Consider the following 16,470-nt stretch of genomic DNA (forward strand, 5'->3'; position numbering starts at 1 on the left):
TAAATCCCTTGCATTTATATTATATAAAGAACATCTAGATGTCACATGAGTGTTTTAGCTATTTAATTTTGTCCATGTTTTTAACTGGCACAAATACCACTGGATATTTGAAACAAGGAAGCTCTATTCTGAATTCAGTTATTTGGTACCAAAGCCTAATTAATTTTGACAACTTTCTCTGAAATGTTATAAGGGCCAAGGAAACTCAATCTATGTCATTCATTCAATGGAATCTATGCAGTCCAAGTACCTAAGAATTCCTAATTCCTTTATTACACTATCACTTTGTGACTTTACTTTTTACAGAAGACAAATGGATTCTTCTACTGCTTTTACTGTCCCTGGAGTGGCATCAAAGGGCAATATTTTCTTCAAGAGCATGCTCCAAATGAGTAATGAGAGAATGGGGCGAGCAACATGAACCATACTTTCATTGGGTCAACAATTTGGTGTTGACAATGAAAATGTATACTTCCCGAAACAAGACCACCTTATTCTTAGTAAAAATAAGAAATTAATGATAAGATAGCAACTGCCAGCCCATTCTCTCTCTGTAACACATTCCATTTGACTACCCACATGGTCATTGGGTGACGGTTTAGAGGACGAAAGTGGAAGCAGGATAGGATCGAGTGACTACAACTTAGCTCTTTATATACTAGCATTTGGCTGATATTCTGTCCAGAAAAACTTAATCAGGAAACCTAGCTAAATAATCCCACTGCTGAGGTAATGAGGTCTCTGCAAACTCATGTGAACACAAGCAAGCAGCAGGCATTTATCCAATAACAGCGCAGTGATTCGTCACCTACAATTTTTTGGTGCTGACCTTAACTGCAATGCCTAATTTTATGATCCAGCTGAATAAAGATGCAGAGTAAGGAGCAACAGGAGGCTAGAAATCAGCAGTCTTACTACACCCACATCTTTCCCACTTCTTACTGCCCAAATTTCCCAAGTCTATTCATGACTACTTCCTTTATTCCCAACAACTTATTTGCCACTAGGTAAGAATTAGCTATCAGTTACATATGCCTTACTGTTTATCTAAGTTACTTTATCTTCTCTCTCCTGAGTATGTGAAGTTTAGATGGTTATTGCTGAAACTAGAGACTGTTCAAACTATATAGAAGTAAGATCTTTTGAGGAATGAGAAAGCCTTCAAGGCACATATAAAAATTCAACCATCTAAATAGGACCCTACATTATTAACAATGGTGTATCCGAAGGCTAAAGTTTGTGTTGTTTTGTTTTGTTTTTTTTTGGGGGGGGTTGCCTTTGTTTTTATGTTTTTTTTTTATTTTAATTTTAGTATAGTTAATATACAATAACATATTAGTTTCAGGTGTACAACATGCAGAAAGCTAGAGTTCCTAAGATATAATAGAACTTCTCTTTTCTTAAGATTAGGAAAATTAAGAACTGAGAAAATAGTTCAGGATTTTACCTTCATTTAGGCCCCTGGTGTGACAGCACCAGCATAACACTATTTGAAGAAAATGATTCTGAAATGAACACTGAAAAGAAGTTTAAGAATTTATAACTCATATAATGTAATTTGATTAGTTCTCAAAATAAGCTGTTAAATGCTACTTCCCACATATGTCAACAAATATATTGTGTTTAAATATGGTCTCAAGAAAACCATATTGAACCACGAGCCCTTGAGGGAGAGCACATTCATTTATTAATGCATAAAAGAAACACCATTCAGCATATTAGTGGCGGACAGAGAATAGCCCTTAGTTGTCTGGGATGCACATCGGGGACGGCGAGCTTGCAGAATTATGGGACTGACCTCTGCAGTGTGGTTTCCCTTCCTACCACTGAATATTGGTTTTTATTAGGGTTCCATAATTTTGCTCCTTCTCTTGTCTCTCTGAATATTTTTCTTGGCTTACTTCATCTATGGATTGTAAAAATGTAAATGGCTTATTTATGAGAAGTCAATCCAAGGTATATGGCTCTGAGTGGAATCTAGAAAATAGTTTCTAACCTGCTCCTGGACAACATGCTTTCCAATTCTTGGTTTTTATTTAAACCCATAACTAAAATGAATTGTTAAAAGGATTTTAAAAATATCTTATAGTCAAAGCCCTTATTCTGATACAGTATACTTTTCACTCACCCAGATTTTTAAATGATTTGGGGGGAAGGCCTTTGAGAAGAGAGAAAAGGGAGAGGCGACCCTTTCCTTGATCTCTTGCCAAAAGGGATGATGGTATGCTCTCACGTGAGCCTTCTAAATATGCAACAGATTCTGTCAATAATGTGCTTCCTACATGAAAATTCTAGTACCCAAGTCCCAAGTCTTTTGCCTTATTCTCTTCTCATATATTGCTGGTATCTTGGTACCAGCTGGCATTTCAAATATCTAAGCCATAATTTGGAAATTGTAGCCTGAGATTTATCACCTAATCAACCATATTAGGAGCTATAGTTAGTTGATTGACTATGATCAATCATACAGAAACACTCAATCTAAAGTATTCCCTTCAAGCTAAACCACATCTAAGTTATTCTATGGAAATAAGAAACTATAAATTTTTAAAGATTTATGGAGTAGTTGATTCAATAACCTTCCTTGGCAAACTCAGTATCTAGTCATGCTCACTGTTTAAAATTTCATTATTATAAATTTGCTTTTTATTTTAAATTCACAATTATTTTAGTGTATATAAGAAATCCCTGAATATAATAAATTCCCAGTCACCTGAACTTAAATGAGAATAGCTTTATGCAGATTAATTCAATACATAGTTTGCATATTGATCAATGTTCCTCTTTTTTTTTTTTTCCCTGAAAGGTCACAGAAACAAGGGAATTTCTAAGATTATTTATATACTTTCTACCACTCATTACTTTCTGGAAAGTAGAAAGGCAATAAACAGCCAAAAGCATGTAATGAATATAACCTATGAAATTTATGAATTTTTCCTGTAGCTCTTAAATATAGCAGTATAAACATTTGTTTTGAATACTAAATTTCAGTCTTGGAATTTAAAAAATGATGAAAATCAATTTATTTTCCTGGCTAAAGTGTTTAAAATAGTCAATTTTTCTTCTAGGAAACACTATAACAAATTAATATTTAAAAAATCACACACACACACATATATATATACATACACAATACAGATTTTAAAAGATAATGCTCAGATAATGATTTAGAAATAACTCTAAGTTGCTAAGTTACTAAATTACAGAACTAAGGCAACTTTCTCAGGTGGCCAGGATAAATTTATAGATGTTCATTCTGGATGCCCCCAAGTGTCTCACTTCATTATTATGGTTCATTTACTTTTTAATCAGAACTTACTCTTACATTTTCATTCTAACAATACCTTAGGCAGGTACAATTTGGTAAGCATTGATTTACAATTATTCAGGTACCGGGCACAAGTTGGTTCTTGATATATACCAGCTGATTAATTAATAAATTGCCGGGAAGATAAGCGATCTCTATTGAGATTGAAGCCTTACTTATTGGCATGGTTCTCCTGCTTCCACATAAGCTAAATGGTAAATATGATTTCCTGTGGTACCCAGACTGATTAAAAAAAATGTTTCCTCCATCCAGCTTGAAGCCCTGCTTTTTTGATTGCTCTAAAGAACTAACCCTGAATCAGACATCAAAGTTTTTCTTTGGTACAATTTTTTCTTTTTCATAACTCCATTATCTACTCCTTTGCACCTGTGCCCCAGCCCCTACCATAATTAATACAGGGCTTTCATCCTTTTTTTTAGTTATATGAAGAGACAGATAAATCAGTCTTTGCTGATTATGAGATGTACAACATAGAGAACAAGGCGAACAATAATAATGCATTCTGATTACTGTCCTATTGGAGACATAAATCTTTTGTAAAGAGAATAGAGAAAAAACATCCATCAATCTCTGAAAAAGGGATGAGAGTGAGGAATTTTGCCCAGATGGAACTTAACTTGGAGTCTTGAAGAAAGAACAGAAATGATTCAGAGGGAGAAAAGAGCAAAATCCATAACAAGGGGAGAAAAATTAGGATATGTCATTGTCACTGAGTGCCATGAAGGCTTCCTCCCCACTCAAAAGCCATTCTAGTTATCCTGCAGAACCTTTCAGTCTCAATGAGAAACAACCAAGAATTAGGAAATACATTGGCCAAGTGCAGCTAGGCAGCTGTGCTTCCAATAGCTTACTTTTTTGAGCCACACACCTGTGAGTGATTTCTCAGATACAAAACATTTTATATGTTCACATTCCACAATGAAATATAAATGATAGGAGCTGCTAGGAAATAATACTGTGACACAAGGGTAACTGGATTATCATTTCAGAAAACAGTGCAGCACCAGAAGGGTAAGTATCGGCATCTCCAGCAAGGGAAGAAATATTCCATCATGGAAATATCATGAGGTTTAAAATAACTATTCTGAAGTACTTTAGCTACCCAAAAACATTAAACAAAGATGTATGTTTTTTAGAAGAAATATTACGGCTGTGTTGTTCATTGATCAAAATAGAAACCATTTGGAAATGTTTTTGGCATGCACCCAAATTTAAAACAAGTAAGCCATTTTCAGAAAAAAATTGGAGTGAATGTCATGATCTTCACAGTTGTTTCTTTTTAATTACTTTTCCTTGTGGAACTTTAAATTTGTCCAATATTCCAAATTAGTCCATTTAAATAACAGTGATGAACTCATATTTCCTGAGAATGGTCTATTTCAGTCTCTACTTTTGTTGGAGACTCTACTGGGAGTGGAAAATACAGATCCCGTTATGGAATTACTAAGTCATGGGAACAAATGGCACAGCATAGGGAATATAGTCAATGATACTGATAATAGTACTGGATGGTGACAGGTGGGAGCTAAACTTGTGGGGAGCATCACATAATGTAGAGAGAAGTAGAATCACTATGCTGTACATGGAAACTAACATAACACTATTGACTATATTCAAATAAAAACATTAAAGCAAAAAAATCATACATTACAACAAGGCAACTACTGTGTACTTCTTTTCTTTCAATAAAAATGTATACTTTGGGGTGCCTAGGTGGCCCAGTTGGTTAAGCATCTGACTCTTGATTTTGGCTTAGGTCAAGATCTCAGGGTCATGATATCCAGCCTTCACTTTGGGCTCCACACTGTGAGTGTAGGGCCTGCTTGTCCCTCTCCATCCCCTTCTGTCTCCCCCTCTACCTCCCCATACTTCTCTCTTTCTCTAAAATAAATAAAAATAAATAAGATATAGTTGACTAATGAAAAATTTAGAACAGAATGACAATCACACAGATAAGAGGTGAGCTAGAGATGTCATTTGATTTGATTTCTGCAAATCAATTTCTGTATTATTTCTACATTTAAACCTTGAGCTAGGAATTATGACCTTGATCATTAAATTGTGAATGAAGTACCCACAGTCTGCTAATTTAGGGGTTACCTGCCCAAGAAAAACATCAATGATTCATCAAAACCCTGAGAAACTTAAGAGGGTATATTAAGTGATACCCGATTGTCATACATCATTTTTACCTAATGACAAAAAGGAAGAAGTATACTGCTCATGAAATATGCAGATTAATTAAAAATACCATCTTATATTCTGAATAAGAGGAAATAATTCAAAAGTTTTTTAGTTACTGACAGAAATAGTGCAAAAGAAAGCTATCTTCCCAAACTAGATGAAATTACTAAGAATGAATTCAAGATAGCACAATAAATACCAACGAAATAAATATAAAGTGGGAAACTTTTGCTATATATCAAGCATGGCAAAACCAAACCAATTTTTGAAAATCTCAAGTAATGACAAGTTGAACATGAATCAACATGTATTATCATTATAAGCAAAGCCAGTGTTTTATCGGCACTGTGTTTGACATGAAAAATGTCTAGCAAAGCAACTTCCATGGAATACAATTTGTATATCATATGCTATATACTAATTTTTAATAGTGTATTATATTTTATATTATATATTTTGTAAGTGATGATCAAAAATAAATGAAGCTTTTTATTTAGGTTAAGAGAAGACATTTCTGAGGATGTGTGTAAAAATTAAGCACTAACATGTATCACGGTGCTTTGAATATTTACTGGAGTAAGAACAATTGAAACACAAAACTAGTGACACGCAGCACCTAAAAGAATCTAAGTGATTATTTATGTCAATACCCACATTTTAAAAGATACAAATTGAAGCCAGAAGGATGTTAACAGTCTTATCCATGGACGGGATTAAAGTTTTTCTTTGACCTTCCTTGTATATTCAACTCCCTAAATAATTCTTGAAAATTCTTAAGCCAGTGTTCTCAGTTCAGATCAATGTAGAAATAAGTTTTAAAGAGAACAAGAACATTTTCTCAGAACCTGCAAAATACATCTGTGAACCCTAATTTGAGAAACACTGCTCCAGGTCATGTGGTATACCAACCATTTCAAATTAAAACTTCCAAGCAATTTTAAAGCAGTCATGTAGTCAGTGTTCCTCAAACTTGTACATTTCTTTTGTGGTTGTTAAATTATCCTTTAAATAAGAAATATTTGGAAGATTTGTCAAATATAAGGGTAGCATATATATTCTCCACTAAAAGATAAAGAACAAAAGTCATAAGTAGAACTCATAAAAAATTTTTGAAAATCTACATGAATTGAACATATCTTTCTAAACAATCATTTTGGGAAGGATGTTTACAAAATTGTTGGATAACTTTAGAATTATCAACACACAGAACATTACATACTTTTGTTAATCTCAATAATGAGCAGCAAATCCTTAATCTAAGTGTTCGTATTGATTAATACAAAGTATCTGTTTATCAATTTAATGATAGGAGAGTTCCTGTTGTATGAATATTGATATTAAGACAAATAATCAGGGTGCAATGACAAAATAGGACACATTATTTTTGTTATAGTAGAATCCTTCTGCCTCTGCTCCTCCCTCCCTTCCTCCACACATGTTCATGAATGTACTCTCTCTCTTAAATAAATAAATAAATAAATAAATAAATAAATAAATAAATAAAATCTTCTAAAAAACATTTTTATATGTCTTATATAGTAATTTAAAATAGTGTAAATAGTATCTTAAACTATACCATTGGGTTAAATGTTTGTTTCAGGATAGTGTAGGCTGTCCTTTATAATTTTATTATAAATGTAAAAGATTCTTGACTTTTTTTATATCTTGTAGTCACATTTTTTAAAGTTTCAAACTGCCCCCTTTAATTCTTAAAGTCTTATGAAAATTGTTCAATTTTTCACAAGGAAAACTACAAAATAATAATTAAAATATATAATAATGTGTAGCTTTTGAAGAAATGCCAAAGAAAAACCTGCAACCCCAAACCAGCTGAATACATTCACGTAGTCTCCTAAATTTGTAAATATATCTTTTATTTGTCCCCATTAGATTACCCTTTCATTATTTTGTAAGATTGTATTAAAATTAGAGTCAGGCTATATTTTTTTCCTCACATTTTATTTAATAAGGCTTGGGAAGAATGACCATTCATTAAAACATAATCTAAGAGTCTCTTTGAGTTTTGTGACTGATGGTTATGTTTTTAGAGCTTAAAAAAGAGCCCTACAATTAAATAGATGTTTAAAGTTAGTAAACCATCATCATTTTCAGAGGGGGAAAAAGTTTAAATAATGAAGCCTGACAATATGAAAACTATCTAAATGACTCTCTTTGTGTTCAAGAACCTTTTGCTTTACAAATCACTTAAACTTTCTACTTGTAATTGTAGTACTTGTAAGACCCTTCACATTTTAACACAGTGATTATGCGCAGTAAACTCCGTGGACTAGGTGCTCTAAACTATTAGAGACAAAAAACTCCAGTAATCAACAGAGGCTATAAAATTCTCTACACTATTTTCCTGAATTTTTATTAACCACAGTGTTTCAGAGAGATGTAAAACAGTTACTTAAAGAACAGATCTTCGGGGAGTTTGCTCTTGCTTTCATATCATGTGAATCTCTGTATCATCAGCATTCACACTTCCTTATTTTCCTTCAGAGTTTCAGTAGCTTTGTAGAGCACAAACATTATGTTGAAATGCTACGTTGCATGCATTAATATGTCCGTTTCATTAATTCCTTGAGTGAAATTACTTTTCACATACACCATGTGTACAAATTTCCAACGTATTTGAAAGGTGAAAGGCAACTCTGAAACTACTTTTATAACTTGGGTCACAGTTTTTAGAATTCAATGTACTTGTCCCTTGAGGGGGAGAATGTAGATATATGAGGAGTAAAGTAGCAAGGTAAGTTCCTCCTGGAGAATTCAAAATAAGTCTTGGTAAAAACACCTAAAGCACAGTTCATCAAAACATATATGCCATTAACTTCACCAGTGGTCAGAAGCTTGTTTTGCCTTGTTACTCTTTGGAATAAAATGCTTAGGAATTAAATGAAGTAATTTATAATGGTTATGGAAGGAAAGTGGCTAAGACAAAACATAAAAGGAGAGTATTGATGAACTAATTATTAAAAAACTCTGCTTTTTCCTTATTTAGAAAAATCTATAAAAGACCTGAATTCACAGTTGTTAATCATGTACAACTCTATCTGGATTCTAATTTATTGAACATGCTCCATTTCAACAATTCCTCTTATTTTGTGTTTTGACATTGATAATGAATAGAGAAATATAGAAAACAGAATTTAGGGAACAAAAGTACTAGCTCCAACACCTATATGGAGAGGCAAAAGACCAGAATAGTCAACAAAGTATTGATGAGGAAGACAAAATTTAGAAGACTGATATTTCCTGATTCAAGACTTACTGTAAAGCTAGCATCATCAGGACATCATGATGTTGGTGATGAACAGACAAATAGATCAAGAGAACAGGTCAAGAACCCAGAAATATATCCACACAAATATAGTCAACCGATGTTTGAGAAAGAAGCAGAGGTAATATAATGGAGTAAAGATAGTCTTTTTTTTTTTTTTTTTTAAGATTCTCCTCGTGCTATCTTGCACTGGAGGTTGCTGGGAGAACCCAGGCTGCATGTGCTGAAACCTCTGCTGTGTGCCCCACAGGTGTCCCAGAGATATTGTTTTCAACAGATGGTGCTAGAACAATTAGACAACCCCATATTAAGAAAAGAAACTAGACGTAGATCTTAAACCTGTCACAAAAATTAACATGGGTGATAGATCTAAATGTGAAATGTAAATCTATAAAAATCTTAAGATAACATAGAGGAAAATCTAGCTAACTCTGGGTTTAGCAATGACTTTCTAGATGTACCACCAAAAGCATGACCCATGAAAGAAATCATTGATAAGCTGGACTTCATTAAAAAAATAATAATAACTCATGCTCTACAAAAGAGTCTGTCAAGAAAATGAGAGGACAAGCCACAGACTGGAAGCAAATATTTGCAAAAGACATACCTGATAAAGGAGTTCTATCCAAAATATACAAAAACCTCTTAAAGCTCATCAGTAGGAAAACCAACAGCCTGACACCTCAATGCGCTTGTCATTGGAGAAGAGATAAAGATGGCAGATACTCATATTAAAAGATACCTTCCATCATATGTCATCAGAGAAGTGCAAACTAAAAAAGCAATGAAATTATCACTACTTAACTATCAGAATGGCTGAAATCCAGGACTGAAAGCACCAAATGGAGAGAATGTGGAGCAACAAAAACTCTTCTTCATCACTGCCGAGAACATAAAATGGTACAACCACTTTGGAAGACAGTTTGGCAACTTCTTGTAAAACTCAACATACTCCTAACATAAGATCCAGCAATCGTGCTCCTTGGTATTTACCCAGATGAGTTGAAAACTAAGGCCACCCCAAAAACCCGCACAAAGCTGTACATCACAGCTTTACTCATCATTGCCAAAAATTGGAAGCAACAGGTGAATGAATAAACTGGCACAGGTCGACAACGGAATATTCTTCAGCACTAAAAAGAATGAGCTGTGAAGCAACGGAAAGACACGGAGGAAGTCTAAGTGCTTAGTGCTGAGTGCAAGAGGCCAATCTGAAAAGACTACGTGCTGTATGATTCCTACCACGTGACATTCGAGAAAAGGCAAACAATAGCGGCGGTAAACAAACAGTTCTTGCCATGAATTAGTGGGGAGGTACTGATACAGGCCGAGCACAGAGGACTTTTAGGAAAGCAAAGCTACACTGCATGTTACTGTAATGGTGACTCCCTGTTATCATGCATCTACCAAAACCCACAGAATGAGCAAACCCAGCACGAACTGTAAACTATGGATTTGGGGTGATAAAGTCAGTCAGTGTCAGCTCATCAGCTGTAGCCAACATCCAGCTCTGGTGCAAGATCTTGATGATGGGACTCTGCACACCTGGGGGCAGGGAATGTGTGGGAAGCCTCTGTGCCTCCCTCTCAATTTTGCTGTGATCCTAAAACTGCTCTAAAAAACTATTAAAAATCGTACTAAATCAGAGCAATCTTAAGTTTTATCAGTTTTTCCTATAATCAATGAGTACTTACTTCAAAATATTTGTTTTGGAATTTTAATAAGCTCTCACTGGAGTGTGTATGTATATGTGCATAGGTGTGTGTCAGAGTGTGTGGGTATAGGACCAGACAATAGATAGAGCGTTATCTCTAGAAACTTCTCACACTCAAATGATATTCAGCATTAACACATCCAGAAAATAAGTTGTGTTCTTAGGACAGTGATTTATAAAGTTACCCTGCTAAAAATACATTTTCTTTCCTTCAGAGTCAAATTGTGATTACTAGGAATCTTTGTAACTAAAAGAAAAAAAAAAACTACTTATCCTCCAAATGAATATATTTTATCTTACTTTGTTGAAGCTTCATGTCAAACATGAAAAGAATGAATGCTGAATAACCATGATTTAATTATAAGAATGCAATTTAATTGTGTACAGAATGACCCAGTCCAAGACACTGTCTTGAGTCTTAAACAAGGAAATGGTAAATCCCGGAAGGAAAGTATCATAATAACAAAACTAAACAAAACCACCTTAGCTCAGTCCCAATTATAGTACTCAAAGCAGACTAAATTTAACTCTGGGTTTCAAGACCTCTTTACTCTTAGAACTTACAACCGTTCTACTTAATTGGTCCCTTGAACTTGCCCTTCCTTCCACGGCCCCTGATTATGCCCTACGTCTTCATCATCTTATGAGTAACTTAATCAAGAGGTCTAGTTGGTCTTCACACCGCTAGTGCCTCTTCTTGCCAGTGCAGAGTCATCTGTTCCAAGATTTACTCTCCTAAATTCATACATATAACTGTACTTTATGCAAATAAAAAAAACAAAATTCATTCTCTTCCTAACCATATCACAAGTTATTTTTCCAGCTTTGTATTCCAGTGCTGCACAGTAGACTCCATTATTCCGCAAGTTAAGCATATACTTGATCATTTCCTTGTCTCGGTTCACTCTAATAATGCAACAGTATTTCCTTGTGTTTGGCTTTCTCTGTCACCATCTCTATCTCTCTGTCCCTGTCTCTGACTCCTTCTCTTATCCCTGATAAATGGCTATTTTGTTTTTTCAAGTCTAGTTCAAATGTTAGACTTTTTTCTTTGCTAATATGAGGAAAAAATTCTACACTATTACCATGTGTTTGTGTCCTAGCTAGTTGTATATGTGTCTGTTTCTACTGCGAAACCTATGCATTCCTTTATTCTTATTTTTTTCTATGCTTTCCTTTATTTTTATTTTATTCCTTTAAAGCAGTGATCAGCCTTCTTTATTTTTCTGTCTCCAATCTTTGACACTCAGTAGATGTTCAATGAGTATATATCATTGCTTCTCTTTGTATTATGTATTTTACACATTTATACATATGCATGAGAGAATTTGGCCTTTGGTCACTTGCTGCTTTTAAATAAAAAATCCATTTCTTAGGTTTTGCATGTGGGCTTGTATTAATAAATGGGAAAAGTTGACTTAATTCATAAACATGGCATCTGTGATTTGTGGGGGTGGAGGCAGGGAGCATTAAGGCATGTCACGTCAGTGAGCCTTCTCTATCTCGGGTAGGCCTCTTAACTACAGATGGGGCTTAATTGCTCCTTAAATATATCTAACATTTATGCTTCCACAATATTGCCCAGTACCCGTTTAGCGCTTCTGTTGGTAGTTTTCTTACCCAAGATTCATCAATTTTACTATGAATCCTTACTATTCTTTAACACAGAAAAACATAAAACCAGTAGTTTGTTCATGAGCAGGCATAAATGAGTGCCAAGTTCAAATATTTGCTTTTTCAAGAAAGAGAATGAGCTAAAATAATACGGTACATAAACAAAATTCAAGGAAGTGGAGAGAGTAATATATATATATATATATATATATATATATATATATATATATATATATAAAAGTGGAAACATATATCCATTGGGAGATTCTACTGAGGCTCCCTCCTGTCTCTGGAAAATATTTAGTTATGTGTTCCATTGTGCCAAGGACAGACTGGTCCTTTCCAGACACTTACCCTCTGACAGCATGAATAAGTCTCAATGATGGATAGGCAGTTCGCACTTTGAGTTTATTCTTAAGGATTAATGCATTAACCCACTCCACGTGCTTCTCTCCTCCTTTGACCATGAAAGCAGGGATCCAAAGGACACTGTCATTCAGCATAGAAAGTCTATGCACAAATTTTTCTCTGTCACTTTCATTCCGAAAGCCTCCAAATGCTCTTTGTACAACTGATGGATTCATGGTAATAAAATCTGATTTAGTTCCCACATCAGCAGCAAACTCCACCACAGGGGCTAGATTACACCTGAAGAGGAAAAAATTAACGGACAAATGAAAAATAAATATGAAACATCCACTCCTACAGTAGTGCACATAAAAAGAACAGGGAACAAGCATTTTTTTTTCATCAGTTTGAGGAAAAAAAGATAAAATGCCTGGTAAAATTATTTTCAGTAAATTACCACATATTCAGGAATATTGTCTTCAATAAGCATGTGCTGTCCTAGTATAGGGCTCAAAGTGTCATTTATATTAATTCAACCTGTTGTCTAAAAATATTCTTCACTGTTATCTTCATAAACCCCCATGACACGAATTCCTATTAGGCGAATTTATGATGGTAAATTCACAAGAGCTCAGTTGCCATGCAGTAGGCAATCTAAACCACATGCTGTTCCACAAGTGAGTAAAACATATTAGACTTGATGTTCCAATCTGCACTACTTGTCAAGCTTAAGTCATCTTAACAACTTTATAAACATAATTAAGTGAAGGTGGCTTTTCGGTATCCTGAGGTTAAGCGGAAGTATAATTCCCTATCGTATTCTCCATGAACATATTTGTGATGGCCCTCTACAGCCCTAAATGGGAAGAAAGGTTAGAAAAGTGGAATGATCACATTTAATGTGCCTTTTTGAGATACTAAATAATTCAGAAAAGCCCTTATTACCAAATATCTTTCTGATATCTTTTAGCACATCCTGGATTTGCCTATCTTCCCTGCTAACACGCCACATGAACTTTGCCAAAGAGGGAGAGAATCTGATGTCCTTTTCTTTCCAACTGAAGCTCCAGGGCCTCACAAAGTGCTGGCACCTGATTTTACTCTTGTAAGCTGATTTCATTCTTATACTGAAAGAGAGCTTGGAAAAGCACCTTGAATTTTGTCTTCACCAGTTGGTGATGCTCCTTTGATTCTATCACACAGATCTTTGGATGCTCGACTTAAAGGACAGTTTAAAAAGATGTTTAATTTGCTAAAAAATAAAGCGGGGGGGACAAGTTTTAATTAGTTAATAAGTGAGAAGTTGGATTTGTAACAAACAGGAGTTTGCTAATTTAGAAAAAAAATCATTTCAATCTACTTAATCCAACCCTTCATGAAAACATATACACATATGTACACACGATTTCTTTTATTTTTCTTTCCTTATATCAGCCTTTAAAGAAAGGGGGAAATAAACTGATTTCCTCTTTCTGTACTTTTGCAGGTTTGACTGCATGAGGAAAGTTCCTCACAATATTCTTCTTTGTCCTCTTTGCCACTCTAATTAAATTCTCAAAGAAGTTAAATTTAATTAAAGAGTAAAGTGTGTGCTTTAATATTAAAAATATTGGCCTGTATATCTTTCCTTATCTCTCTTAATTAATATATCTTATTACTTTCTAGATCTCTGACAACATTTAGCCACCACAACAAACATGTAACACAATTAAGCGAAGTCTGTGTTATTTAGGCTGAGCTCCTCAGAAAAAAACAAATAAAAAAATAACACATCATATTATTTGGGAATAAATAATTTTTTTCAAGTTATGCATATTTACTTAAGCCCACTATATTATATGATATTTATTTGTCTCCAGCCATGATCTATGCCTTATATGAGATTAGATATTATTCATCTCCATCACAGTAAGAATATTATGAATGAGACTGCCTTGGAAGATAGCTACATGTGAACAGAAGCCAAAATGAACATCTTACTGTGGAACTCATGGAAGATTGAGGACATGATGATTTTTCAAGTCCAAAACTGTGCTCCATGCCAACCTTAAAAATAATCTAAAAGTCTAACCAAGTTAATTATAAAATGAATTCGGAAACTGTGGGGAAAATACATTCCAAACATCACCATTACCGACACTTCTCCTTCCTTAGGTAAAAATAGACAACACTTGTTAAAATTACAGTTAACATGATATATCTTTCCAGTAAAATAATTCCCCAGCAATTCTTTCCAGAGGATTTCTACGGTAGAAAAATAACAGCTATACTTCATTTTCTCTATAATTGTAAAAATAATCAGAGCCACCCCAGTTAAAGAGAACAAAAATAACATTCTACTGCATTATCTTTTCAGGGGAAAAAAAAGTCACTTAGTTACATTATGCTTTTCATTATTTTTTCTTATCATTTATTTAAAAACACCTCTACTCCCACATTGACTAACACTTTTTAGGATTTTAGGATTGACTTTTAGAATTGACTCAGCATATTTCTTAAACATAATTGTCTAGCCACGGGTCTTTTAAGAGCTAATAAGAACTTCATTGGTGAAACTGGGTGTTGAAAGACACATACTTTCCACTAGGAGGCAAAATTAAGAGAAGAATATTTCTGGAGAATAATATTGATCTAGGAGACAAACCAATGTATATGATGCAAAGAATGCTAAATGATTGTAGTGCTAACTAAAAGAGTACCACAGATCAAAGAGTAATTGATTCATATGAGCCTTATTGTAGAGTTTTTATGACTTCCACAGAGCCCAACCAAGCTCTGTGAGGGATGGAAATAGAGGTATTGAAAATAGCATGACAGAAGGACACATCATAAAATATAATGCATGCTAGCCCTAGGAGTCCAGTATATTCATTTTTCCTTGGAATGATTATGTCTAAATTTTCACTGGAAGGAAAGATAAACATCGTGTCCACATGTGGTCAGTAAATTAACTACTCTGTAGTTGAGTCAGATATTTAGTCATATAATTAGCTGAATGCCACATAATCAGGGCAAGCATTAAGAAACCCAAAATAACCAACCAGCTGTGTCACACTCCAGCAATTCAGTAGACTTGTTGTGAACTTCATAGCATTACCAGTAGCAATACTGCTGACTGAGCAAGATTATGAATAGATTTGCAATCAAACATTCTTCATCTTTCTTTTTAAAAATCTTCTTAGGGATTATTATAGTCAAAAGTATACAGAATGTGTAGCAAGCATTTATGAATTAACATATTATTTCACATGTTATTCTTAATCTCATAAAATTGATGAGTGGCCAATTTTTAAATGATGGATTTTTTGTGAGTCAAAACTACTGAGTATATAAGAATATTTAATATACTCAACCTTTATTTCTTTAGCCAAATTAAATTTTTTGTACTGTCCAACTGTTTTTGACATATCAAAAACATGAAAAAATATATTCAGAATGAGGCCAAACTCCTTGTTACTCTAAGCTTACCAATTTTAGATTTATTTGTGTTTATTTTCCATCATTAAAAACCTTCAGAAATGTACTCTCTAGACCTATGAAGTTTCTTCTGTGATCTCAAACCAGATGGGATCACCTCTCAACTTTCCCTTTACATAGAATCAAAGGTACTTTCATTTCTTTTAAGGCTATAGAAAATGTTTTAAATTAATTTTAATTTCAATTCATTTAATTTTTAAAGAAAGAACTGTTTATTTCATGTGTTAACACCTGAGGATCACAGAAATTCCCTAGGAACATGTTGCTCTTTGGTGTGCTAATATTCTCTGCATTTCCCTTAAGTATTAGCTCAATAGTCTAAGCAACTAGGATGTCCCCCTTTCAACAGCTCAGCAGATATGTCTTGAGAATTCATTGTGCAAATATTATAATACATGCTCAGAGATTTTCCCAGCTATTTTACTATTTGTGCCATTTTACAATGATATAATCTGGCCAAAAAATAATCTTAACCATCATTATTACTAGTGTCAATAAGATCATGCTCATTCATTTAGCCAT

At 34.0% G+C, this 16,470-nt stretch overlaps 1 protein-coding gene across 1 annotated transcript in view; it reads right to left on the bottom strand.

Annotated features, from left to right (window-relative positions):
- ST8SIA4 (ST8 alpha-N-acetyl-neuraminide alpha-2,8-sialyltransferase 4) overlaps window positions 1–16,470 on the bottom strand; it is a 94,619-nt gene that overhangs the window by 37,239 nt on the left and 40,910 nt on the right. The window contains 1 exon segment of the mRNA XM_055312905.1: window positions 12,478–12,771. Coding sequence (XP_055168880.1) covers window positions 12,478–12,771 — 294 coding nt within the window.

The sequence above is a fragment of the Nyctereutes procyonoides genome, unplaced genomic scaffold, assembly GCF_905146905.1.
Source record: "Nyctereutes procyonoides isolate TBG_1078 unplaced genomic scaffold, NYPRO_anot_genome, whole genome shotgun sequence".
Classification (NCBI taxonomy): domain Eukaryota; kingdom Metazoa; phylum Chordata; class Mammalia; order Carnivora; family Canidae; genus Nyctereutes; species Nyctereutes procyonoides.